This window comes from Pantherophis guttatus, chromosome 2, assembly GCF_059756535.1.
Source record: "Pantherophis guttatus breed Tessera chromosome 2, ASM5975653v1, whole genome shotgun sequence".
NCBI lineage: Eukaryota > Metazoa > Chordata > Lepidosauria > Squamata > Colubridae > Pantherophis > Pantherophis guttatus.
This window is the reverse complement of record NC_142064.1, coordinates 113,977,311-114,003,942: the sequence shown is the minus strand read 5'-3', so window position 1 is coordinate 114,003,942 and position 26,632 is coordinate 113,977,311. Positions and strand designations below refer to the sequence as shown.

The window sequence follows — 26,632 nt, the reverse complement described above, 5'->3', positions numbered from 1 at the left end:
CGGAAAGATTAATGCAACCTGTTTGTCACTACATTGTTATAAATATTCAATTATATTCAGCATTATCTTACATTATCTTTTAGCTGTCTTTTAGCAAGAAACAACACTGTATATAATCCTGTAAAACTTTTTAAAGTCTTTCAGCTAGAGTCCAAAATTTCTGTTAATAAGCAAGACATTTGTCAAGTGATTTTTGCCCCATTTTATGAACTTTCTTGTCACAGTTGTTAAGTGAATCACTGCAGTTGTTAAGTTAGTAACATGGTTGTTAAGTGAATCCGGCGTCCCCATTGATTTTGCTTGTTAAAAAGTCCAAAAGATGATCACATGACCCTAGGACACGGTAACCATCATAAATATGAGTCAGTTGCCAAGCATCTGAATTTTGATCACATGACGATGGGGATGCTGCAACAGTTGTGTGAAAAATAGTCATAAGTCACTTTTTTCAGTGCCCTTGTAACTTTGAATGGTCCCTAAACAAAATGTTGTAAGTTGAAGGCTACCTGTAGTATATGTAACTGGCAGAGCAAAGGAAGCAAAACAAGGCTAGTCTTTCACCCTAGAGAGGTGTCAATCTAAAATTGACAAGTGGGATGATATCAACTCTCTGTACTGTATTATCTGAGTGTGAAAATAAAGAGGCCACTGGAAAGACATTGGCTGGAAGAATGATTTGTACAAGGGATAAATGTGATAAATGAAGAGTGAATTATAGGAAGGACATTTCTTGCAAACTGTTTCCAATCAACTTGTAGTGAATCCTTCTTACGTTGTAATTCCTTCCTTTTGAGGAAAGATTTTAAAAAAGAGACAAAGATGATATTGCAGTAGTATTCTTATTTTTAATTAATTTTTTAATTTTTTTAATTTTTCAATATAATAATTCCATCTTCAATTAAACAGTGTGTCGTCCGGGTACAGATATCTTTATAAAGTAATAATCAAAATTTACAGCAATATTCATTACTTTAACATTAATTCTATAGTATTAAAATGATAATATTAAACATAATAATCATAATATTTGCTTCTCTCTCTTAACATATCTTCTTTATTTCACTAATCTTGGTTAAAATGGTCTTTTGTTTCCCATTGATAAAATAAGTCCCATGTGAATGTAATATTCAGTTTGTTCTTTTTCCTTGATTGCTAGTGTTAGTCTATTCATTTCTGCACATTCTAATATTTTCCTAATCACATTTTCATCTGTGGGAATCTCTTCACTTTTCCAATTTTGTGCAAATACAATTCTAGCTGCAGTTAATATATGAATAATTAAATATGCATTTACTTTATTATATTTTTCAGGTAAAATCCCAAACAAGAATATTTCTGGCTTTAAGTCAATGTGCTGCTTTATCATTTTTTCCAACCATGTATGTATTTTTGTCCAATACTTTTTTGCCTTTGAACATGTCTACCACATACCCCTCCTGCGCGAGCTGCACTGGCTCCCAGTGGTCTTCTGGGTGCGACTCAAGGTGTTGGTTACCACCTTTAAAGCGCTCCATGGCATTGGACCTGGATACCTTCGAGACCGTCTTCTGCCACCAGTAGCCTCCCACCGGCCAGTCCGCTCCCACAGAGAGGGTCTCCTTAGGATGCCATCTGCCAAATTATGTCAGCTGGCGACACCCAGGGGGAGGGCCTTCTCTGTGGGAGCCCCTGCCCTTTGGAATGAACTGCCCCCAGAAATTCGTAAGATCTCTGATCTCCGTGTATTTTGCTGTGCCCTCAAAACCTTGTTGTTCCGCCAGGCCGGGCTATCAATGTAAAGATTTTAATTGGTTTTAAATATGGGATTTTAAATTTGGGGATTTTATAATTGAGCCAATTATTTAATAATTTAAATTATTTTTAAATTTTGTCTGTCTTTGTGCTTTTAATCAGGCTGTACACCGCCCTGAGTCCTTCGGGAGAAGGGCGGTATAGAAATAAAATTAATAAATAAATAATAAATAAAATAATATGACCCAGGTATCTGGTGGCACTTCCAACATTTAACTGGTTTATCTTTAAACATCTTTGCCAACCTCGCTGGTGCAAAATGCCATCTATAAAACATCTTATACAAATTTTCTTTATATGCAGTTGATATTGTTAATTTATAGTTCCTGTCCCACAGTTTCTGCCATTTATCTAACACTATTGTATAGCCAAAGTTTTTTGCCCATACTATCATTGTCTCCTTCACGTGTTCCCTTTCCAATTTAATACCCGATAAGTAGCTGTACGTTTTCTTTATCAATTTTCTTTCACCCCGTTAATATCTTATCTAATTCTGTTGGTTCTTTATAAAATCCATATAATTTAACATCTTTCTCATATCTAGAATGTATCTGCACTTGTGAGTACCATGCCATATCAATCCCTTGATCGCTTAGTTCTTGTTTGGTTTTGAGTTCCCCCTTTTCATTCAATATATCTTTGTATCTAACAATATTTTCCATATTAAGAACGTTTGGGTGAATCACTATTTCCATTGTTGAAAGCCAGACTGATATCCTCAAATAATGTTGTTCTCTAGTTTTTTCCCACACTAACAATAATGCATTCCTAATATAATGTCTTTGGAAATAACTATGTATTTTATTTTTCCCATACCACAAGAAGGCATGCCAGCCCAATTGCAAATCGTGCCCCTCCAAAGTCAGTAGTCTTGTATTCCTCAATACAATCCATTCTATATGGGTGAACCATATAAAACCGCAGCCTGGTAATACAATTCCCAATTTGGTAGCCCAAAGCCGCCTCTATTCTTTGCATCTTGCAGCATTTTTAAACTTATTCTTGCTTTTTTCCCTTGCCAAATATATCTTAATATTACTTTATTGAGTTCCTCAGTGTATTTTTTTTCCACTTTTATCGGAATGGTTTGCATTCCAAGCAAAATGGGACCTATTCTGATCGCTCATCTTGATGAGATGGTCTGCTTGGAACCAAAACTAAAAGAAACTTAACAAAAGTAGAAAGAAATGTAGCTGCCACTCTATTCTATATGTGGAATGTGAATAAACACAGGAATGTGTGGTTTCTTTCAAAATAATATTTAAATGATGCATATAATATTATGTTTTTCTTCATATGAATATTACTTGTCTAGTCCAGTATAGATTCTTATTGGGTGTGCCTTTGAGTTAATCTTGACACGTGGCAGTTGCCTGCACAAGTCCTCACAATTTTTTTTACAAGAGTTTGGAAGCAGTTTGCCTTTACCTCTTTCCTTGGGCTGAGAGACAGTGACTCGCCCAAAGTCATCCAGCTAGCTGAAACTGGAACTCATAATCTAGTGGAACTGGAACTCATAGTCTAGTTTTTAGCTTGATTCCTTTAACTGGCTGTCAGTAGAGATACTAGAGCGGGGTGTCTAACTCGATTTCATTGAGGGCCCTATCAGGGCTGTGTTTGACCTGGGGGGGGTGGAGTAGGCATGGCCAGAATCGGCGTGGCCAGCTCGATGTCACGTGTGTCGGGGGCACCTGTGGTGGCCCGAGCACTCTGCCAGAGAAAATGGGCTCCTGAGCTCTGTTTTCATCTTCAACAGCTTCCTGCAACCCTCTGCCAATGAAAACATTTTCACCGGCAGAGGCACTGTGGGCCAGTCCTTCGCTTTTTCCAGAGCGGCCCCGCAGGTCAGATCTAAGCACTCCACAGGCCAGATCCGGCCCCCAGACCTTGAGTTTGACACCCCTGTACTATTTAAATTCACCGTTTCCCAACCAGATAACCTCCAGTTGTGTTAATTAACAACTCTCATCCTCCCTACTGCTAGAAGATGATAGAGTTTATTCAGTACTTCAAAGAAAGGATTGTCTTCTTTCTTTTTGGACTGATGTTGCAAATATATTTCAAATGGTATATGTGTATGTGTACTGTTACTCTCTATTTTGGGTTCATCAGGTTGAATGAACTGATTTTCAGAACTGTAATGTTGTAACCTTTAGTGTTGGGCATAATCCTAGACAGAATCCTTCTATTCTATTTTGAATAGAAGAATAAGTACAGTTTTTTCCCCCCCAACAGAATTGGAATAGGTACTGGGAAGAGGCAGAGACCTCGCATCACTATACGGGACTGATGTTATGAATTAATTGACACATTGACTTTCCCAGGTACGTGAAAGCAAAGAATGCCCTGTTTCCAATTTTTTAAAATATAAATAGAAGGTATTTCAGTGATATATTTTGTGTAACATCAACAACTTAATGGGTTAAAATTGAAAAAAGTATTTATTAAAATAATGGAAAGAGCATATTTAGATAAAATTTTAAATGCTTAGATATCTAAATTATAGATATAATGTAATTGATCTTAATTTGTTTCACTTGTTAGCCACTTTGAATGATTGAGATCACTCAATTTTTAATTCAAAAGGTTTTACTTTTTCTTATAAATACAAGCTAATCATTCTTTCACCTGAAGCTTTTGATTAAAATATAACATTTGGTCTATGTTTATGTTTTGGAATGGGATGTTTCTGGGCATGACTGCAAGTGGATTTTGGCCTGAATGAGAGAAAATGCAATAAGGAAACCAGGTAGAAATAGTAGAATGGAAATAAAGACCACCACCTAATGTTTTGGTGCAGTGGAACACTTTCGTTTAATATCCGAAAGAGATATATACCATGATTTCTTTTGCAATAACTTACGAAAAGTGTAAGCAGGAGCTTGCATTAACCATCATACAGTTCTGGCCTGTTGTATGCATCCCTGCAGGGAACTAGTCTCCAAGTATATCACAAAATATCCATTTCCATAAGCAGGCTGCCTTTAAGCAGAGGAAGCCTGCTGTTAGTGTAATATATGGAGGGACAATGTAATTCAGCTGCTGGAGTTCAGTTGTTCATGGAAATACAGCTCATTTTGGTTCCCTGGAATTTCCTTGGGTAGCCTGGGTGGGTTGGAATTTTTGTTAAGATTTAAAATTGTTAAATGTATATAAGACCACACTTTGCTCAGAAACAAGCAGAAGGAGATGACTTAAAGCATGGCATAAATAGCTTATTTTGGAATTATTTATCCACTTATAAGTGGATGATCCAATAGAAGTTGGTTAAAATTGAAGTAGTATTCAGTTAGAGAAATTTCTCTTCTTGCTTATATTTGGGAAGCATTTTGCTTTTTAATGCAAAATTAATTACTTTTTAGTTTATAAGTAACTTACAATTTTTTTATTCTTATTTTTTTTAATGTGCTTTATTTTTAACTCTTTGCAGTCTGTGATTGCAATAAACTCTTATGTTAAAAATATAGATAATGAAAAAGCTGGAAAAGTGTCTGGGTTACAATAAAACATTGGAATTTTCTGTATCTCTTTGCTGCCATCTTGTCATCCAGCTTCGTGCAGTTGTACTTTGAAATACACTGAATTTGCCATCAATAAATAGTAGATGATTTTTGAATTGATACTTGGGAGCTTGACAACACAGTCCTTTATTTTCCCCAATGTCCCAAGGATACTTATTTGAAAGGAGAGTAAGTCCAGTTCAATACTGTTCAATACAGTCCTTGAAAGATTTCAAATACTTATTTTTAGTGCTTTCTTTTCCCTGACAACAGGCGGTGGTATCTTTAGAAAAATCTATATTATGATTATTCCATACTGTTAACGATGATTGCATTTAATTAACAGATACTCCCCCTAATAATAAATTCTCTTTCACTAGGATATTATTTTGAACATCTCTGAAAATGTCTACTCCTGATCCTCCAATGGGAGGGACACCTCGTCCTGGGCCTTCTCCTGGGCCTGGTCCTTCTCCTGGTGCTATGCTGGGCCCTAGTCCTGGGCCATCCCCGGGTTCTGCACATAGTATGATGGGCCCCAGCCCAGGACCACCATCAGCAGGGCACTCTATACCACCACAAGGGCCTGGAGGTTATACTCAGGATAACATGCATCAGATGCATAAGGTAATCGAGGTTGATATTCTTTCATCTGTCTACATCTTCAACAAGATGAGCTTGCTTTACTCAAATAGAAAAGGAAATGGGGGGATCAATTACTTCATTATTATGAAATGTAGCACAGCAGAATGTTTTGTTTAGTGTTAAATTTCAACAACGGGAGGAGGGAATGTTGTATTTCTGTGTTATATTTTATTCAGGAGTTCAGGTTGCTGTACATAGAACTCTCTCCTATTTTTCCTTCCAAAAATGTTATATGTAATAAAACATATACAATTAGTCCTCAATTTTGAGCCCAAAATTTCTGTGGCTAAGTGAGACATTTGTTAAATGAATTTTGCCCCATGTTGCAACCTTTCTTGCCACAGTTGTTAATTGAATCACTGCAATTGTTAAGTTAGTAACAATTATTACTAAGTGAATTTGGCTTCCCCGTTGATTTTGCTTATCCAAAGGTTGCAAAAGGGGATCATATGACCCCGGGACACTGCAACTGTCATAAGTATGAGTCCGTTGCCAAGCATCTGAATTTTGATTGCGTGACCATGGGGATGCTGCAATGGTTGTGTGAAAAACGGTTATAAGTCACCTTTTTCACTGCTGTTGTAACTTTGAACAGTCACTGAACATACTGTTGTAAGTCGAGGACTGTTTGTAATAAGAGAAGGTGACAACCTTATTTTTTAAGATGTGCAACCAGCAACCAAGTAGAAGTCTTGTAGAATAGGAGACATTCATGCCTTTCCACAAAAAAGGATTTTGCAAAGAGAACAGTCTTCATTGGAATCATTTTCAAGGAGTAGCTGTGTTAGTTTTGTGTCGTGGAAGCAAGAAAATATTCTGCAGCACTGTGAGATTAACACATATATCACCACTTACATATATTATCACTTGTTTTGATGGATCACAGTCCAAGATAATGAGGCACAGGTAGTCCTCGACTTATGACCATAATTGGGACTTGAAAGTCTGTCACTAAGCAAGGCGGTTGTTATGTGAGCTGATTTTACAACTTTTACCATGGTAGTTAAGTGAATCATGGGCTTGTTTAGTGAATCCGGCTTCCCCAATTAAAACCGCTTGTCAGACACTGGCTGGGAAGATTGCAAACGGCAATCATATGACCCTGGGATATTGCAACTGTCATAGATACATGCTGGTTCTAAGACCTGAATTTGTACAGCATGGAGTGCTGTGATTGTCGTAAATGCAAGGGCTGGTTATAAGTCACTTTTCAGTACTATTATATTGAAAAATCATTAAATGAATGTCATAAGTTGGGGCCTACCTGTAATAGGATTGTGAGTGTTACAAGTTGCTTTTGTTATATGACTTTGGACTATATTTTATTGATTTCTTTGGCTTCTATGCTACTCCATAGAAGCCAAAGAATGGTGGTGCATCAGAGCAGTGATTGTCTTAAATGTAGTTCTTAATAAGTTGCTCAGTGGTTTCAGAAATGCTACTCCATTTCTGAAACACTGAGTAGCTTATTAACAACTACATTTAAGACAATCACTGCTCTGATGCACCACCATTTTGGGGAGGGGGAGGCATTGTGATCTTTATTTGTTCCCAAATGCCTTTCTGAAGTTCTTTAAAATATATATATAATAGGGAGAGAGTGTTCTGTGATAGAAACAAGAGCCATCACTGAGAAGGGTTGTACAGGTTTATGTTAGGGCAGTAAGAGTGAATATCATAATAATACTAGAAGCTATTAACAAAATGCCAAGCCAAATACTTTAACATCCTGTGAGAGATAATACTGGTCTTGGGATGCAAAGTTATATGAAACCACCACAAGGTGTATTAATGCATATATGTACCATATTTTGGACTATAAGACACATCTGGCTTTTGAGGAGGAAAACAAAAAAAATCTGCCTCTGCCTCCCAGCAATTTGACTCCTTGCAGCAAGCAGCAAACAGCCTGGTCAGATTCAGCACAGCCTGATTTAGCACTAGCAGCTGATTAGTGGTTGGATAGGCCTTCCAGAATACCGCCGATTAGCTATTCCAGGCTGCGGGGATCACCGCTGCAATCTATTACCGCATCCAAATGCCCCATTTCGGCCTCCAGGCTTCCTGTTTTCGGGCTCCGTGCACCCTGTTTTCGGCCCAAAATGGAGCACGTGGAGGCAGCAATAGGCGGCAGTGATGGGCAACGATGATCTCTGCAGCCTGGAACAGCTGATTGGCGATATTCCGAGAGGCTGATCCAACTGCCAATCAGCTGCTTGTGCTAATCAGGTTGTGCTGAAGCTGACCAGGCTGTTTGCTGCAAGGAGGCAAATTGCTGGGAGGCAGAGGCCGAAGGGTGGGGGCTGGTGGGGAGGGGCTTCGTCAACATTTGCTCTATAAGATGCACAGACATTTCTATTCATTTTTGGAGAGGAAAAGTGCATCTTATAGACCAAAATATATGATAAATGAAATAATATATTTCCTGGAGTGAGAAAGGCAGAGGAAAGAGGTTGTATAAAATACATGCTTATAAATAAGGCCTTTGCCGTCTAGTAATGTGCTATTGAGAAAGTAGTCCAAAATCTCACATGCATGATATATACAGTGGTGGGATTCAAATAATTTAACAACCGGTTCTCTGCCCTAATGATTTCTTCCAACAACCAGTTCACCAAACTGCTCAGAAAGTTAACAACTGGTTCTCCCGAAGTGGTGCGAATTGGCTGAATCCCACCACTAGATATATACATATATCAATTTTCCACAATTTAGTATTTGTGAATTCTGGGAGCTAGATAGTGAGTGTATGTGCACAATGTATTAAATCACCCTGGCTGGTTAGTGTGAATGCCTCTTTATTGTCTTTTGCATGGCTCCTTAACCTAGTCAGCAGCTCTCTTGTGGTTTACTGTGACACGTTTATCACATGTCAGTGTAAACCATAAAAAGGATGCTGAGTGTAATTACAAAGACATGGAGGACAAGAGTAAAAAATGTAATATGTATAATAACGAACTGATTTAAAATGTCACACAAATGTAATTTGAGTTGAATATGACTTGGATCTACAATATATTTTCATTTATATATTGGATTTATTTCATTCATTATGTGCCTTCAAATCTATGTCAACTCTTAATCACCATACAATCTTAAAAAATGTGTCCATTTCAAGTATATTTAGCAACTGCTGATTAATAGTCTGGATGGGGAGGAACAGGCTCAAGCTCAACCCTTCCAAGACTGAGTGGCTGTGGCTCCCGGCATCCCGATATAGTCAGTTGACTCCATCACTGACTATTGGGGGCGAGTCTTTGGCCCCCACAGAGAGGGCTCGCAATCTGGGAGTCCTCCTGGATATGCAGCTGTCCTTGGAGGAACATCTGACGGCTGTAACCAGGGGGACCTTTTGTCAGGTTCGCCTGATTCGCCAGTTGCGGCCCTTTCTTGATCGGGATTCCCTGTGCACAGTCACTCACGCCCTCGTCACCTCTCGCCTTGACTATTGCAACGCTCTCTACATGGGGCTCCCCTTGAGGAGCACCCGGAGGCTCCAGCTGGTCCAGAACGCAGCAGCGCGGGTAGTGACGGGAGCAGCATGGCGCTCCCATGTAACACCGCTCCTGCGCGAGCTGCACTGGCTCCCAGTGGTCTTCCGGGTGCGCTTCAAGGTGTTGGTTATCACCTTTAAAGCGCTCCATGGCATAGGGCCTAGCTATCTTCGAGACCGCCTGCTGCTACCAACGACCTCCCATCGACCCGTGCGCTCCCACAGAGAGGGCCTCCTCGGGGTGCCATCAGCCAGACAATGTAGGCTGGTGACCCCCAGGGGGAGAGCCTTCTCTGTGGGGGCACCTACCCTCTGGAATCAGCTCCCCCCAGAGATAAGGAGAATCCAAGACCTCAGTGCCTTCCGTCGCGCCCTTAAAACCCATTTATTTAAACAAGCCGGGCTGGCTTAAGATGAAATTTTTAACTGTTTTTAAATGTTTTAAACGTTTTTAATTGGTAAATGAGTTTTAATTGGGCCAAATTTATATATCTTTTAATTGTTTTTAATATTTGTTCTGCATGTTTTTTAATCTGGCTGTACACCGCCCTGAGTCCTCAGGGAGAAGGGCGGTATAGAAATCCAATATAAAATAAATAAAATAAAAAAATAGTCAATACATTTATCATGTAAATATAAATAGGACATTAAAAGTATAATCTCATACATGTCAGCTAAGAAATAAATGCAGTTATGTTTAATGAGACTTACTTCTAAGGAAGAGGGCATGGCATTTGAGCTTGGTCTCTCTAGTTTATTTGAGTCTTGTTTAACTCTCGGGTCATCTGAGTATTTGCTGACTATTCTGTGGATATTTAGTTCTTCCATTGGAACAAATTTGTTTAGAGGAGTTCTTTATGTGGGCTTTGTATTATTGCAGCCACTGGATTCCATGCATGAAAAGGGAATATCTGAAGATCCTCGTTACAGTCAAATGAAGGGCATGGGAATGAGGGCTGGTGGGCACACAGGAATGGGACCCCCACCAAGTCCAATGGATCAGCATTCTCAAGGTATGGTATGCTTTCAGGATTTGTGTAAAGCACATTGCTGGTTAAATGTAGCATTTGTTCTACAATTAAATCCCCTTCTTCTACCCTTCTGGTTCTTCATAACTTAACTTCTACAAGAAGCTTTCTCTGTCTGTAAAGGATTTTTGTGTAATTTAGAGCCACATTTTCTAAGCCTGCAAGAAGGAGGTTCTCTCTGCTGTAAATACTGGCCCTCAACATATTGAAGGTAAGATTCAACCTGAGGAGTGGTTTCCTTATTCTCATAAGGAAAGTTATATCCTTTTGGAATGACTATATAGTCATGTGAAAAAAAAAGTACACCCTCTTTGATTTCTATGGTTTTGCATATCAGGACATAATAAAAATCATCTGGTCTTTAGCAGTTCTTAAAACTAGGTAAATACAACCTCAGATGAACAACACATGACATATTACTCCACGTCATCATTTATTTTACAAAAAGAAACCCAAAATATACCATCCTTCTACCAACCCTTGTCTACTAAAATGCAAGCAGGTGCTCCAGATAAAATTGATTTATCCTTGATTGTGGAAAGTACAAAGCAAATTAAGCTTTCTTTCTCTCTCCCATTTTCATTTCTTTTCTCCTTTTGTCTTGCCCTTTTTCAGGTTACCCTTCTCCACTTGGTGGTTCCGAGCATGCATCAAGTCCAGTTCCAGCTAATGGCCCTTCTTCTGGCCCCCAGATGCCATCTGGCCCTGGTGGAGTCCCATTAGATGGTACTGATCCCCAAGCATTAGGGCAGCAGAATCGAGGCCCAACTCCTTTTAACCAGAATCAGCTGCATCAATTGAGGGCTCAGATCATGGCCTACAAGATGCTTGCCAGAGGGCAGCCGTTGCCCGACCATCTTCACATGGCTGTGCAGGGAAAAAGGCCAATGCCTGGAATGCAGCAGCAAATGCCAACTCTACCTCCACCTTCTGTATCTGGAACAGGACCAGTGCAAGGACCAGGGCCTGCACCTGGACCAACACCTCCGAACTACAACAGACCTCATGGTGAGTTACGCTGAAGTCTTTGAGACCCATCTAGGGTGAGATTCTCCTAGGTCTCTTCTGGGATGTCTTTCCTTTGCTTAGATCAGAGGAGTGAAAAGCTTAATGGTGTTCCTATTCTTTCCCATGACTTCACAGGTATGGGAGGGCCTAATATGCCCCCTCCTGGACCCTCAGGAGTTCCTCCAGGAATGCCTGGGCAGCCCCCTGGTGGACCACCCAAGCCCTGGCCGGAAGGTAAGGCTGTGGATTGGGGGACTTTTCATTGCTACATTGCTTCATTCGCATCTCAATTATTAAAGGCTTCCAAGCCTCAGCCTGGCTTTTGCTGTAAGAGGCTACCATGTCACCTTTTTTCAGTGATACCCATATGACTTTTAGTGCCTGAAAATATGTCACTAGTCTGAAAATTGCCACAAAAGTTACTGTGTTTGAGGATAGGTGTCTGTCAGCCTTGCAAAATAATCCAGGCCAGAAGTACTTCTAGATCATTGGTTCTCAACCTTCCTAATACCGTGACCCTTTAATACAGTTCCTCATGTTGTGGTGACCCCCAACCAGGGGTGGGTTCTAATTTTTTTTACTACCGGTTCTGTAGGCGTAGCTTACTTTGTGGGCTGGCTAGCTGGTCATGTGACCAGGTGGCCATGGCTATGTGTATAGGGACTACTCAGAGGGCTGAAAAAAGTCATTTCTGACAGGTCCTCACACTTTTGACTGGTCCTCACACTTATGACCATCCTCACATTTATGCCCGTGCAGCATTCTTAACAACCATGTCACTCATTTCACAACTGCTTCTCTTCACCATGCTGATAAAATAGGGCAAAAAACAAAATATGAGGATAGTTGTAAATTCGAGATCTGGTCAAAAGTGCGAGGACCAGTCAAAAATAACTTTTTCAGCCCTCTGAGTAGTCCCTGTGCACAAAAGGACTACCCAGAGGGCTGAAAAAAGTCATTTATGACAGGTCCTCGCACTTTTGACCGGTCTTCGCACTTATGACTGGTCATCATTTATGCCCATTGTAGCATTCTTAACAACCATGTCACTCATTTCACAACCGCTTCTCTTCACCATGGTGACAAGATAGGGCAAAAACGTAAAATGTGAGGACAGTCGTAAGTTCGAGGACTGGTCAAAAGTGCGAGGACCAGTCAGAAATAACTTTTTCAGCCCTCTGAGTAGTCCATATGCATAAAAGGATACAGCAATAGAGAGGGATGAAGGAAGGGAAGGGAAATTAGAGTAGGAGTGAGGGTAAGAGAGGGAGGAAGAGAGGAGGAGAAGGAGAAAGGAAGAGGAAGTAGGGAGGAGAAGAAGAGGGTGAGGAAGAAAAAGTAAGAAGGAAAGAAAAGAGAGAGGTGGTAGGTTTGAGGAGAAAGATTGCTGTACAATAAAAAAGATGAAAGGGAAGAAAGCCAACCCCAAACAAATATAAAGATATTAAGATAAAGAATGAATTGTTAAACTTTAAAGAATAAAAGAGAACAAATATGAATAAATAACAGTAATTAGAAACACACATACAAACATACAATGTATTCTCTTTGAACAGAGTATTTGGCCGGTTCACAAATTTAAACAGTGTTTAGTCATTTCAATTAAATTTACAATTTCTATATTTCCTTTTTGCCATATTTATTCCTCATCTATTTTTGTAAAAAATCAATATTACCCTTCATCCTCATCTCTAATCTTAATTAAATTTCAATTTTTCCCTTCTATTCTATATTATACCCCTTCCCATTGTCATCTATTTCTATATCCATCCTCACATTGGTTAATTATGTAATATTACAGTTGTTTAATATAAATTCAACATTTTAATATAAATCACTTAGTTATATAACTACCTTTTTTGTATATTAATCAATATGAACATGAATATTCCAATTATTTCCATGCAATCCAATTTCTTACAAATCAATTAATTACATTTACCAATAATAATAAACCAAATAATTTCCCCCATATATTCCTCCAAACCACAACTTAACCATTTCTGCTTTCAATACAATATACAATTAATAGTATCTCAATTATTACAATTCCCTAGTTAAATAGAGCTTTTTTTCTTTTGTGTTTTAAAATCTTGAACTCTCCTCTTTTTCCCTAAATTTCCCATTGTTTGCACCTACCTTTTTTCGTGAGGAAAAAGAAAAGAAATCTGCCTGCCTAATTTTCCAACGTTGCAGCAACAGCAAAGCCAACAGCCTGCTTTAATTTCAGTTTTGTTTTTAAGCATAGCTAGGGGGAAAAAAATCTGCTCCAGCAAGCAGCAAAGCCCTGAACAAAACAGCTGAGAGCAAATCAGCTGAGAGTCGGGAGCCGATCTAATCAAGGGCTAATTAGCCTATGCTGAAGCTCTGTGGGCCAATAAAATTACAAAAAAACACCAAACCATTTGTTAAATTGCTGGCTTGCCCGCCCCTCGCCCACCACTATTTATTGGCAATAAATAGTGGTGCAGAGGGGCGGGGCAAGGGGCGGGGCGAGCCAACAATTTAACAAACGGTTCGGCCGAACCCCCTAGAACTGCCAGAATTCCACCACTGGCTATAGGGTGGCCCTTTGAAGCCCCGCGGCAAGAATTTAAACAGTTTTTTTTCCTCTAGCCATCAGCTGGGACTCAGGAGGCAGCAATAGATTGGGAGTGGGCGGGGTAAGCGAATGGCCGGCGATCCAACAGAGCAGAGAGTGAGGGTGAGTGAAGGCGTGGGGGGGGCGAGAGAGGGCTTTGGCGACCCCTGTGAAATGGCCGTTCGACCCCCAAAGGGGTCGCGACCCCCAGGTTGAGAACCGCTGTTCTAGATGAACTAATTCTATTTTTTGTAAGTTACATTAACATAATCGTGGTAGTCTGAAAGTACATTTCTCCCCCGTTGCATTTGCAGCTCAAAAAACTAGGGAGGGTTCCTTCTGAAGCATTGCCATGCCCACATTCCTTCTCCAGACTAATCTGGTTCTTATCCTACTGCTTCCCAGCTATGCCTCTGTTTCCCAAGGTCATTCCCACAAGCCACTGTAGTATCTTTACTTTCAAGGATAAAGTCATCTACTTTATCAGAAAATGTTTATTTTTTCTTTATTCACAAGATTTATATCCCATACCCTATTCAAAATGACCATCAAGGTGGCTAACAATATGATATAAATAATAAAAATAAATAAAAAATAGTGCATGAACACCCAGGAACCCTGAATTCTTCTGTCAGTGTCAGTATCTCATTGGAATGCTCTGACAGAACATCATGAATAGCTCGGAGAAAACCTATGATCAGATAAAGTTATAATCAAATATTGTTCAACCTATTACATGGATAATTCTCAGCAATTCTGCTTGTATTTATGCAGCTTTGATTGAGAGCTCTTTAGATAGACTAAATAATTATTTATTGGTTATGAAATAATTATTTTTAAACAATTTTTACATAGTCACCTGTCTCACAACAATGATTGGGCTTAAAACAGTAGTTAAAGCAGAGATGCCCAAGATAAACAATAAAAAAAACTACACAAGGTCATCTAACTTGGACCAACTATCTGGGGAAATCAGCCAAGTCTTTAGAGCCGTATGAAAGGCTAACGGGATCTTTGTTAATTGCCTCTCAGGTCACTTACTGCTTTGGGAACCAGCATAATGTAATGGCCATACAACAGATGCAGAATGGCATCACATTTTAAGATGGACAGTGATAGACGCTTCCCCCCTCCCCCATTCCCAAGATGAAGCTATAAGATTAATTTTCTAAGGCAGGGAAGTGCTAGCATATTCTTTCCTTTTGTTCTTTAAATAAAAAGCATCAACTTATTCAAGTGCCTAAGTACATTCACCTAAATGTCGAAGCCAGTTTCTGAAGATTTTATTATTTTGCATATATGCCCCCAGGTTTGTATATGAAGGAACCCCACAAACATCTTCCTAACATTGTTCTTTAACAGGACCAATGGCAAATGCTGCAGCCCCTACTAGCACACCTCAGAAACTGATTCCTCCTCAGCCAACAGGCCGTCCTTCACCAGCACCCCCAGCGGTACCTCCAGCAGCATCCCCTGTCATGCCTCCCCAAACTCAGTCACCCGGGCAACCAGCCCAACCTGCCCCAATGGTGCAGTTCCATCAGAAGCAGAACCGTATCACTCCAATCCAGAAGCCAAGAGGACTTGATCCAGTTGAAATCCTTCAAGAGAGAGAATACCGGTAAAACTATGGCTTTCAATAGCAACATTGCTGGTTCTGCCCTGATAGGATATTTGGGTGACATTAATTTGAATGAATGGTCTTGTTGATGTTATGGTTAGCTTTCATGTTAACTGTATTAAGTAACCAAGCTACAGGGAATAGGTAAATCCTGTTTGGCACCAAGACAGCATTATAAATTTAGCAATTTATTAAAAGCTACCTGGTTGCCAAGGGTAGATTCTATTACTTGGAACATAGCCTTTCTGCTGTATCTAAGAAAACTTGCTATGTATGTCCCTGGCTACATTCAGGGATTTTGGGGGCGGGGAGAGGGGGTTTGTTATTTTTAGTCTTTCATGGAACCCCCAAGTATTCAAGGAACCCCCAAGTCCTGAACTAGTGTCCCTTGTCTCACCTTTAGCTATTGGACATTAAATGTGACCTTCTCAAAGCAGTGCCCTTCAAATGCTTTGAATTAAAATTCCCATCATTCCTAAGGCACCGTATTGGGAACAAGTGTTTTCGGAGATCAGCACTGGATTTCTTGGATATCTTTTGTTTGATGTATACAATCCTTCACGCTGAAGCTCACTGGGTGTCCTAATCTCTTGTCTACAGCTTGCAGGCTCGCATTGCTCATAGAATCCAAGAACTTGAAAATCTTCCTGGGTCCCTGGCTGGAGACCTGCGAACCAAAGCAACCATTGAACTTAAAGCCCTACGACTGCTAAATTTCCAGAGACAGGTCGGTGATGCACTGCTGAAATTTTGTTACTCAGGACACCTTTGAATGCTGAAATTAAATCAGTCATCTCCAGAGTTAGCATATATTGTATATGTAGAATGAAGCTTATGCTTGAGTAGCTTCCTTTAAATAAAATTCTTATAGAAACTCTTAAAATGTTCTCCCCTTAATGGGGCTTACCTAAATAAGTGCCAAGCGGCTTTGCAGATAGTTCTTCTCGTGAGACTGAGTGATCCTGTATTTTCAGCTGCAGCGGAGTATTTTCAGTTTCACATGTCAGTGGACCATCCTCTTCGATCTCAGCCCTCTGAAATGATCCCTACTGAACGGGTGGGGTAATTTCACAGGCATTTGGAATATAGAAAACAACGGCATGCATAAAAAAATCATAGTGGCTTTGCTGGCCCAGAGGGTTTTGTGTTTCATTTTGTTCATTAAGCTTTTGGTACATTTTGACATGAGTAGATCTTCGCAGCAGCGTGAGTCTAGAAAAGCAAGGACAGAAGTGAAGTAGATTTTGATAAAGAAGCCCCTTTGCAACTCAAGCTAGAGAGCATGTCTAATCCTTCTGTAGTGGCTTTGGCTGGCTGGTTTTTCTGTAATAGCCTTCTTTTATTTATTTTATTAGATTTGTAAGGCCACCCAGTCCAAATAATGTGCCTCTGAGAAGTGTAGAACAGAAGAACAAATAAATAAAAGGAAAGTAAATTACATAAAATATACATAATATTTAAATGTAAATGTTCTTTTAGCCAGAGTACAGCGGTAGCGTATTAACAATGCCAGGTTTCATGTAAATTGTCTGGGTGTTGTTTTAGGGACCGAATTGGAACTGAGACGTGTTCCTATTTCAACACTTCGCTACTTTTTGTTACTCTCTTTCCCCCACATACATTTTTAGGATCAGTTTTATATTTTTGTCTTATGTTGCTTATCAATACCCATTCTTGTTCTACTTTTCAGAAGGATAGTTCGATGGGTGTTGTGTTTTTCTTTTGCATCCAGGCAGAGTTCAGTACACTTAATTAGTTTAAATAGTTTAAACTATGGAAAAGCAACAGAAAAATCTGTTCTCAGAGATGTGTCAGGTATAGTGAACTCTTTTTCAGAAGTATTCCTCATTATATTTGGTGATGTAAAATTCAGATGTTTAAATTTTAACAGAGACAACATAAAATGTTTCAGTTAATGTATACAGTAAGCGAAGCATTTGATTGGACCACACTTTATTCTCAATTGGCATATACTTTTCTTTTAAAACTTTGTTCCACAGCTGCGACAAGAAGTTGTGGTCTGTATGAGAAGGGATACTGCCTTGGAAACAGCACTGAACGCTAAGGCATATAAGCGTAGCAAACGGCAATCCTTACGGGAAGCTCGCATCACTGAGAAGTTGGAAAAACAGCAGAAGATTGAACAAGAAAGAAAACGCCGGCAAAAACATCAGGTACCTATGGTTTCTACTTTAATTTGAAAAAGTGGCATTTATTCAGATAGCCTCAGCTTGCAACCACAGTTGGGACCACAGTTTCCATGGATTAAGCAAGGCAATTGTTAAGTGAATCATGCCAGGTTTTACAAGCTTTTTTTGCCGCAGTTGTTAAGTGGCTCACTGAAGTTGTTAAATGTACCTTGCAGTTGTTAAGCAAATCTGGCTTCCCTCATTGACTTGTTGGTCACACATGGCAATTGCATGACCCTGGATGCTGCAACCATTGTAAATTCAGGCTGGTGCTAAACTCCCAAATTTTGCTCATGTGACTGTAAGGATGTTGCTGGAGTCGTAAGTGTGAAGACCAATTGTAAGTCACTTTTTTCAATGCCATGGTAACTTTGAACAGTCGCTAAACAAATGGTTGTAAGTTAAGGACAACCTGTAATAGGATGCCGGAGTGGATAAATAATCAATGTAATATATTTATTATTAGCTTTTTAATAAATATATTATAATAAATACAGGATACGAAGATGTATATTTGGACAATAGCTAACCATTGTCAAATGTGGATGAGCTAAATGTGCCTTAGGCTGTGGCCAGTGAAACACCTTCCAAATCTTTGAATAAGGATTTAACACCAGCATACTGTGTAATTACTGATACCATGCTTGTGATACAAACAAGCTCTAATCCAGTGTAATCTCAGTAACTTTAAACTGTGTGGACCTCAGTTCCCAAAATTCCCCAGTCAGCCATGTTGGCTGGGGAATTCTGGGAGTTGAAAGCCACACAGCTTAAAAGTCGCTGAGGTTGAGAAACACTGCCCTAACCCATGCATGGCTCATTCATTAAGGCAGTAATTGTTCTTTTTATAGGAGTACCTCAACAGCATTCTCCAGCATGCCAAGGATTTCAAAGAATACCATCGATCAGTCACTGGCAAGATTCAGAAGCTGACAAAGGCTGTGGCCACTTATCATGCAAATACAGAACGTGAACAAAAGAAGGAGAACGAGAGAATTGAGAAGGAGAGAATGCGCCGATTGATGGTATGGATTTTTCATGTCCGTGTGTAGAATGAATCTGACTGATTGTTTACATGAATGCTCCCAATATAATTTCAGAAAATTATAACTTGTGCCTGTGTATTTTACAGGCTGAGGATGAAGAAGGGTACCGAAAGCTTATTGATCAAAAGAAAGATAAACGCTTAGCCTACCTGCTTCAGCAGACAGATGAATATGTGGCCAACCTCACAGAACTGGTGAGACAGCACAAGGCTGCACAGGTGGCAAAGGAGAAGAAGAAGAAGAAGAAAAAGAAGGTAAGTGAGTTAAATCAACCTGTTCGGATCAGTGAAATCACTCAGAGGCAAGCCCTGCGTAAATCTTTGATTTGAGATGTGTCCCATGTCAGTCTTCCAGCGGCTGAAATTTCTGCCACATTTAATAATACATCTTTTATGTTTTTATTTGTAAATGTTGGCACCAATTTGAGATGTCATTAAACTATGGTGTCTACTGATGCTGCATTGCCCACCTACAAAATTTATTAGAAAACTGAACCAGAGCACTTCCAAATGAAAATAATATATTTAAATAAACCTCTCTACATTAATGATATAGAAGTCCAAATATCTAAATTAATGCCAGAAAGAAAATGTTGGTTCTTTGTGCATTAAAACTGGAAAAAGTAACCTAAATGCCTTTCAAATACTTCTCTGTTATAAAATACTTATCTCCATTGTAATAGATGTTTTTCCTGATCTTCATTTCTTTTAGAAGGCTGAGGTTGCGGAAGGACAGACTCCAGCAATTGGACCTGATGGTGAAGTAAGATTCCCTCCTCCCAAACTAATTTAATTGTAGCTATAAAATTGTGTATGGATTTTATTGCACAATGAGTACCTGCTTTCTTATGGTAGGGAAACTGCTTTTATTTGGACTAGCAAGTGGAATGGACTGATACAAGCAGCTGGCATTGAAAATTGCTTAGAGGCTACAATTGGTGGATCAAAATTTCACCAATTCGTGGATTCTCCTCAACGTTTCTTGTAGGAATACATCAGAGGTGGTATTCAGCTGCTTCAGACCAGTTCGGGTGAACTGGTAGCGGAAATTTTAACTGGTTCGCCAAACTGGCAAATACCACCTCTGGCTGGCCCCGCCCGGCCACCCTATATATGTTGCCTTTGCCATGCGGCCCAGTTAATTGCCTTGCCTCCACACCTCGCCCGCTCTGCTCACCAAAGGTAAACATGCCGCCCGCTTGCCCTTCGCCTCGGGTCGGACTCGGGGATGCGCCATTCCCCGAGGCCCTGGAGCCTCTGCCCGGGTCGGGGAAGTGGTGCGCATGTGTGGCAGCACTACATTGCCAGACCTGGCCAGGAGAATGGCCTACTGCACTGGAGGGACAGCATCACAGTAGAGCTGCTCGGAAGGTAGCCGTACTGCGGTGTCCCTTTAAGGTACTTCGACACGGGGGGGGGGGGGAGGGGGGGACCATAAAGGGGCAGGCCGCAGGAGCTGCCTTTTCTGCTAGTTCTGTGGGCATGGCTTGGTGGTGGATCATGTGACTGTGGGCATGGCCAACTCAATGTCACTCACAGCAAAGTGCCCCCCCCACATGACCCATCACCACCAAGCCACGCCCACAGAACCAATAGTACAAAAATTTAAATCGCACTATGGGAATACATATTTTCTAGTCCAGTTTATATCATGAATATCCTGACAGTCAAAAATTACTGCATTCTGGCAAAAACAGTGATACTTCATTTACTCATCAGTATTATCAGCAAAAATAGTGGCTTCAACAAATAGGACTGCCCAGTTACACATTGCCAGATAGAAGGAAGGTAGTGTTCAATGTGTGAGTTTGGGCCATTCATTCTCTCTCAATCTAGCCTACCTCACAACAGTGTTGTTACGGGGAAAAAACTAGAAGGAGAACTGTGGATGACACTGTGAATTCCTGGAACAAAGGTGATAGAAAAATCTAAGGAAGAAAGGAACATTTGCATATGTTTGCAAGTATCTACACATGCAAATAAAGACATTGATTGGAACAGAACCATAATATACTTAACTACCATAGGAACATTTTTGAAGCAGTCAGTCGTGCCCAATTAATCTGTTCTTTAAGTGCTAACAGGTTGGCTAAGGTTGGTGAAAGTTATGAGCCACTTCGATAAACAGCATGCCCAGGTTATCCTATGTACCAGCTTAGCCAGCCAATGTTTGTAATGTCTGTTCAGATGTATTGGCAAGTATTTGTCCTATGTTAAAGATAGATTCTTATTGAGGTCAACACTGTTGTCAAATTTGTAACCTGTGCTGCTGTCCCATTACTTTATCCATCCCGTATGGACAGTAAAAAAAAAAAATCTTCAGGAAGGAAAGATGGAAGAGCCACATTGTGCCTTTGATTGCAAGTGTATTATTCTCCCACCTTCACAGGCATAAGCTCCCCTGGATCTAGTTTGCTCTGGTAATGTCATATTCTTAATTCTTAAGACAAGTTCTAAAAATGACCGCTTATCATTTTGATAACTCCTCACTTAACAAAGATGTATTAAGGTTTGCACTCTGCTCCCAAATTTTACCAATATAATCTTGGGGTTGGAGACAGCTTCAGAGGACAAAAAGTGCTTACTTTTTGTTTGTTTGTTTACAATTAAGCAATGCCATTTTTTCCTCTGCTTCCTCTTATAGACCCATTTTATTCTTTTAAAAATATTTTAACAGATATTTGGAAATATAGTATATAAAATAATACTGCATATAAAAATACCTATTGAGCACTTTTAAACCATTATTCAGTCCAGTCAATTTTGTAATAACAAAGCCACTGACAGTCTTATTTTGAGCATTGCAGCTTTTAATTAATTAAAAAAAACTTTTAATTAATAAATAAATAACTGAATATGGTAGCTCATATTATTTAAAAAATCAGTCAGAATAAGCAATTAATAGAATTTTCTCTCTCAGAAAGTCTGGCTGTATTATAATGAACCAGGCAAACATTTGCTATGGAATAGGCAAAAATTTGGTATTTTAAAGCCTTATGTTAACAAAACCCAACTATTCTGATGTTGTATAAGTCCATATACAGAGTTATAATCAATAAATATGCCAACAAAACATTGTGCATCTGTTTTCTCCTATTATGAATTTCTCCTCACAGTAAATTTGATACTTATCTTCCACTGATAGTCCCACTGTTGCATATCAGTTGCCCTGTTTAAATTGTGCATCCATTTAATTGTTCAATCTCTGCTTCTGAATCATATTTTGGTAATAACTTATGAATAAATCCTAGCAGGTGTTCTGAATGTTCTGTTATAAACCTTTCCAATTCAGCCGTGGTTTCTGAGGGTTCCTTTTTCTTTTTGTCATTCTTTTGAACTGAATGAGTGAAATTGCAGTTAATTGAAACGATTTAGGTATTTCTGACCAAGGACAAGTATCAAAAGATTACATTTTTGTTTTATTAAAGATTAAATAAATCATTAAATAAATCTTGCAATCTATACCAGTTATTATTTCTCTACTGATGAAATGTTTTTGCATTCATTTAAAAAAAGCAAGGGATGATACATCTGATATACATTTTTTCTGTAGTCATTCAGTAATCACTAATAGAGAATACAGTTTTGTTTGTACCTCACCGAAGATATTCATGCAAGCCTTCTGACAGTCCTTTTATGCAGTGGCAGTAACCTCGCCATACGGTTAACCATTATACAATCTTTTTTTCCCTTCCTCCTCCATTTCCTGAGGTCTAATATTAAATGAGATTAGAATTGTACTGCTTTAGAATCATATTTTATGTGAAAAATACATTTTAACATTTTTTTTTATTTCTTTAGCCTTTAGATGAAACCAGCCAAATGAGTGACCTCCCTGTGAAAGTGATTCATGTTGAAAGTGGGAAAATTCTTACTGGCACAGATGCACCAAAGGCTGGACAGCTGGATACCTGGTTAGAAATGAATCCTGGGTAAGTTGCTTGCAGAATTCACTGTTATATTTTCTCTAAGAAAAGTGACATGCAATATGTTTATTCTGTGCATTTTTTCCCCAAAAAATAATCATAGCAATGCAGTGAAGTGGGTGCCCTCAAGCTTGTGAAGACTGTAGCCTGTATGTGTTGCTAAAGAACTTGCTGAAATTGCAATGGACTCTGTGTCTGGAGTCAAAGCAAGTTCGCCTATCAAAGCAAGCTAGCACCTCAGATGAGTTGGGCTGAGAGAATGACTGGCCCAAGATCATCCAGCCAGCTTTCCTGACTAAGTTGGGACTAGAATTCATATTTTCCTGGTTTCTAGCCCAGTATCTTAACCATTAGACCGAACTGAATTCATCTTCCTTTTTCCTTCTTCCTTCATCTTTCTCCCAATTTCCCAATGATTCTGAAGGAAGGAGTGATTCTAACTGACTTGGCTTGTCAGAGGTATTTCTCTATAATAATTCACAATGTCATAATTATTTAAATAGATATGAAGTAGCACCAAGATCTGACAGCGAAGAAAGCGGATCAGAGGAGGAAGAAGAGGTGAGGAGGAATGTTCTCTTGATCCATTTGATCTGTTTAGATCAAAATAAGACATATGTGCTATATTTGAAGCATTTTTTATCCTGAATTGAAAAGAATTTTGATAAGAACCATTTGATGTATTTTATCTAATCTTACCTATATTCAGATAGAGCCTTCTTATCATCTTGTCTTGTCATCATGAAAACAGAACTTAACTAGCAGTTCCTACTTCCCATTAAATTTTGCTTTTTTCACTTAAGTATAGTGTAAATCAGCAGGATTAAACTGTATCTTCAATGAGTTATCCTTTTCCTTGCATTGTACCATTATAAGTGGAGATGCATGTGAAAAATTACATGGGAAAGGATTAAAGAAGACACAATATTCTAGCAAACATAGCTGAACTTTAAGCAAAGACAGTGCAGGGAGCCAGTACTAATTGCCTATCTGTATTTCTAATCACAAAAAATAATTAGACACACACACACAATCTAAGATACATCCTTTTGTGTGAGGCGGAATGTAATGGTATAAATCCTTCTGCAGTCTCCTTTCTTAATTAAGACTATATTGTTTCTAATGCAGGCATTTAATGCCTTGTTATTATTTATGTAAAGTGTTTTCCCTTTTGTTTGGTTAATGGTTGTACAGTGAGGAGCTAAAAGTGACTTGAACTGTTCTCAGTTTTTACCCCAATCTTCATCCAAAAACAGCCTGAGAATTTTTTTGAGATCAGTTACAATTGGATGGTCCCTATTTCCGTCTAAAAATGTCACAAAAGAAAAAAAAGGAATGATGTGGAAAGAGAAGAAAATGCATATCCAGGGACAAAATGTTAGAAAATTCTTATAACAGACAGCTTAAAAAGAAAAATGTTAAGGGAATGGATAGCCCTGGAGCCCCCCCTCCCCCCCCTTTTTTTTGCTGCTGCTGCTGCTAACATCTTGAAGGGACTGAAGGAGAAGGCAAATGAGCAGAACTGATGGGGTGATCCTTCAGTGACAAGTTATTATAAGTTACATTAAGCTATTTTGGTTTGTGGCAGGAGGAAGAGGAAGAACAGCCTCAGCCTGCTCAGTCTGCTCTGCCTGTAGAGGAGAAGAAAAAGATTCCAGATCCAGACAGTGATGATGTATCAGAAGTGGATGCAAGGCACATTATTGAGTAAGACTCATATAGTGGTGGGTTGTTGTTCTTTTTGTTTTTGGTCAGCTGCTTCTTTTGGCATTCTCTTTAAACAGAGGTAAAAAAGGAGGGTGGGTGCATATGGAACATCTCCCCTAAGTGAAGGAGGGCAGCTCACACTGGAAAAGGCCCATCTTCTGCCTTGGAAAAAGTAGGATTTGGAAGCCAATTAGGGGTTTGCATTCCCCTTGGTTCCCTAGGAGGAATAGTCCCTAGGGGATTATAGCCTGGCAAAATACAAAATAGCAGAAAAAGAAAGAGATAAGGTAGATGATTCTGTCTTTCCCTCCCTCCCTCTCTCTCCCTCCCCGCCCCCTCTCTCAGTCTCTATTGCAAAGGAGTAGCAAAATGGCTAAGCACAATTGCATAATTACTGTAGTAGGGTAGCTGTTAAGAAAGATGCTATACCAGGCATTGCTCTTCTTCTTCATCTTCATATTAATGCAAAAATAGATGCTGCTGTGGATCCTAGGTTCTGAAATTAGAACTATTCTTTATTATAGATGCCTTCTTTTGCTTGACAGCAATCCTCCTTAGCAATTAATAATAAATGAAAAGTTATGTAATTATACATAATAAAGGACTGTTGATTTGGGAAGGCTTGAAGAGCACAAGAAAAAAAATAGTCCATTCTGTCTGTCACTCTTTAATGGTTCCATGGTTACCATAAGGAGAACATGTGCCGCCTAGCAACAAGGACCAAGCTTTGCTTCCTTGAAGTGGAGCAGCTCCCACCAAGACCATCTGCATTCTCTGGTTCTTCCCCAGGCCTTTCTGCAAGAAAGAACTAGGAAGACTGTAGTAGACAGTGATGGGAAATATCCCCAACTTTAGGTATTATTCAGAGGTTCCAAGCACAATCAGTCTGGAACCGAGTAACTTCACTGGAGATTCCAGTCAGTCACTCAGCAGGAAAACAGATTCCTGAATGATCCTGAAAGAAAGAATCAATAGTGTAGTACAGTATTTAGCTGTTAACATTCCCCATTATGTTCCCCTTTCACAAAGCTAGAACTTTAGTCATATTCATCCCAAACCAGAGAGGACGAATCCAGAGCAGATCTGAGCTGCCAGTTGTCCAAAGGCCCAAAAAAAATTTTTCTAAGAAATTGAAGCCTCAGAACTAAAGTAGAGAATGTAAACCTCCATGGCTCTGCCCCTAAAATAGATAGTAGCGAGGAGGGATAATCTGTCAAGTGATTTTTTAAACTGTAAGTATTTCCAAAAAAACAGCATACTTACACAATCAAACCCTAAAAGATAAGTCAATCCTTGTGGGGGGTTTTCTGGTCTCCCACATCTAGCAAGAATTAATCTCCTTTGAACTCGTCTAAGACAGCAATTATACCAGCAGTAAAATTAACACTCCCATTCTATTTTTCTGATTCCCTTAAAATCTTTTCTTAGAAATGCCAAGCAAGATGTTGATGATGAATATGGTGTGTCTCAGGCCCTGGCAAGGGGGTTGCAGTCTTACTATGCTGTGGCTCATGCAGTCACTGAAAGGGTGGACAAACAGTCATCCCTCATGGTGAATGGTGTCCTCAAACAGTATCAGGTAAGAGTCAAGAGAGCAGGTCCTTACTGTTTGGCTGAGCCTAGATGTTAAAATTCAGTCTTTTGAGCTGCTCTGTAGAACAAGGCCACCATTTTCTCTTTGTAGGCTCTCTAATGTTTTTGTGTTTCTTTTTCCTGTCCACAGATCAAAGGTTTAGAATGGCTGGTATCATTGTACAATAATAATCTCAATGGCATCCTGGCTGATGAAATGGGCCTGGGTAAGACAATCCAGACCATTGCTTTAATTACATACCTCATGGAGCACAAACGAATCAACGGACCGTTCCTCATTATAGTACCTCTGTCGTAAGTATATCTTGAAGACAGGTGGGCAACTTTGAGATATCTGTATCCGTGAAAAAGCACTGTTACTGTGTGCTGATTGAAGTGTTAGTGGGATGCAATTTAATAGGAAAAATAAATAAAGCTTTCGGAAGTCTGTGGTCCAAGCACATGTGAATGAAACATCCAGGGCAATAGAAGCAGTGTGTGATGTGCTGCAGTAACTGTTCCAGAG

The 26,632-nt window shown here is 39.4% G+C and overlaps 1 protein-coding gene across 23 annotated transcripts in view; it reads left to right on the top strand.

The window, feature by feature from the left end:
- SMARCA4 (SWI/SNF related BAF chromatin remodeling complex subunit ATPase 4) overlaps positions 1 to 26,632 on the top strand; it is a 75,719-nt gene that overhangs the window by 11,231 nt on the left and 37,856 nt on the right. For 18 of the 23 annotated variants that reach the window (XM_034434468.3, XM_034434467.3, XM_034434466.3 and 15 more), the window contains exons 2-17: positions 4,027 to 4,115; positions 5,672 to 5,918; positions 10,310 to 10,442; positions 11,073 to 11,465; positions 11,601 to 11,699; positions 15,409 to 15,667; positions 16,268 to 16,394; positions 17,668 to 17,841; positions 18,708 to 18,881; positions 18,989 to 19,156; positions 19,614 to 19,664; positions 22,703 to 22,833; positions 23,331 to 23,388; positions 24,416 to 24,534; positions 25,963 to 26,113; positions 26,258 to 26,421. In XM_034434468.3, coding sequence (XP_034290359.2) covers positions 5,697 to 5,918; positions 10,310 to 10,442; positions 11,073 to 11,465; positions 11,601 to 11,699; positions 15,409 to 15,667; positions 16,268 to 16,394; positions 17,668 to 17,841; positions 18,708 to 18,881; positions 18,989 to 19,156; positions 19,614 to 19,664; positions 22,703 to 22,833; positions 23,331 to 23,388; positions 24,416 to 24,534; positions 25,963 to 26,113; positions 26,258 to 26,421 — 2,423 coding nt within the window. In that variant the 5' untranslated portion in view covers positions 4,027 to 4,115; positions 5,672 to 5,696. Of the gene's footprint in view, positions 1 to 1,311; positions 1,380 to 4,026; positions 4,116 to 5,671; positions 5,919 to 10,309; positions 10,443 to 11,072; positions 11,466 to 11,600; positions 11,700 to 15,408; positions 15,668 to 16,267; positions 16,395 to 17,667; positions 17,842 to 18,707; positions 18,882 to 18,988; positions 19,157 to 19,613; positions 19,665 to 22,702; positions 22,834 to 23,330; positions 23,389 to 24,415; positions 24,535 to 25,962; positions 26,114 to 26,257; positions 26,422 to 26,632 lie in introns of all 23 variants that reach the window. The other 5 variants (XM_087888583.1, XM_087888578.1, XM_087888572.1 and 2 more) reach the window with 2 other exon arrangements.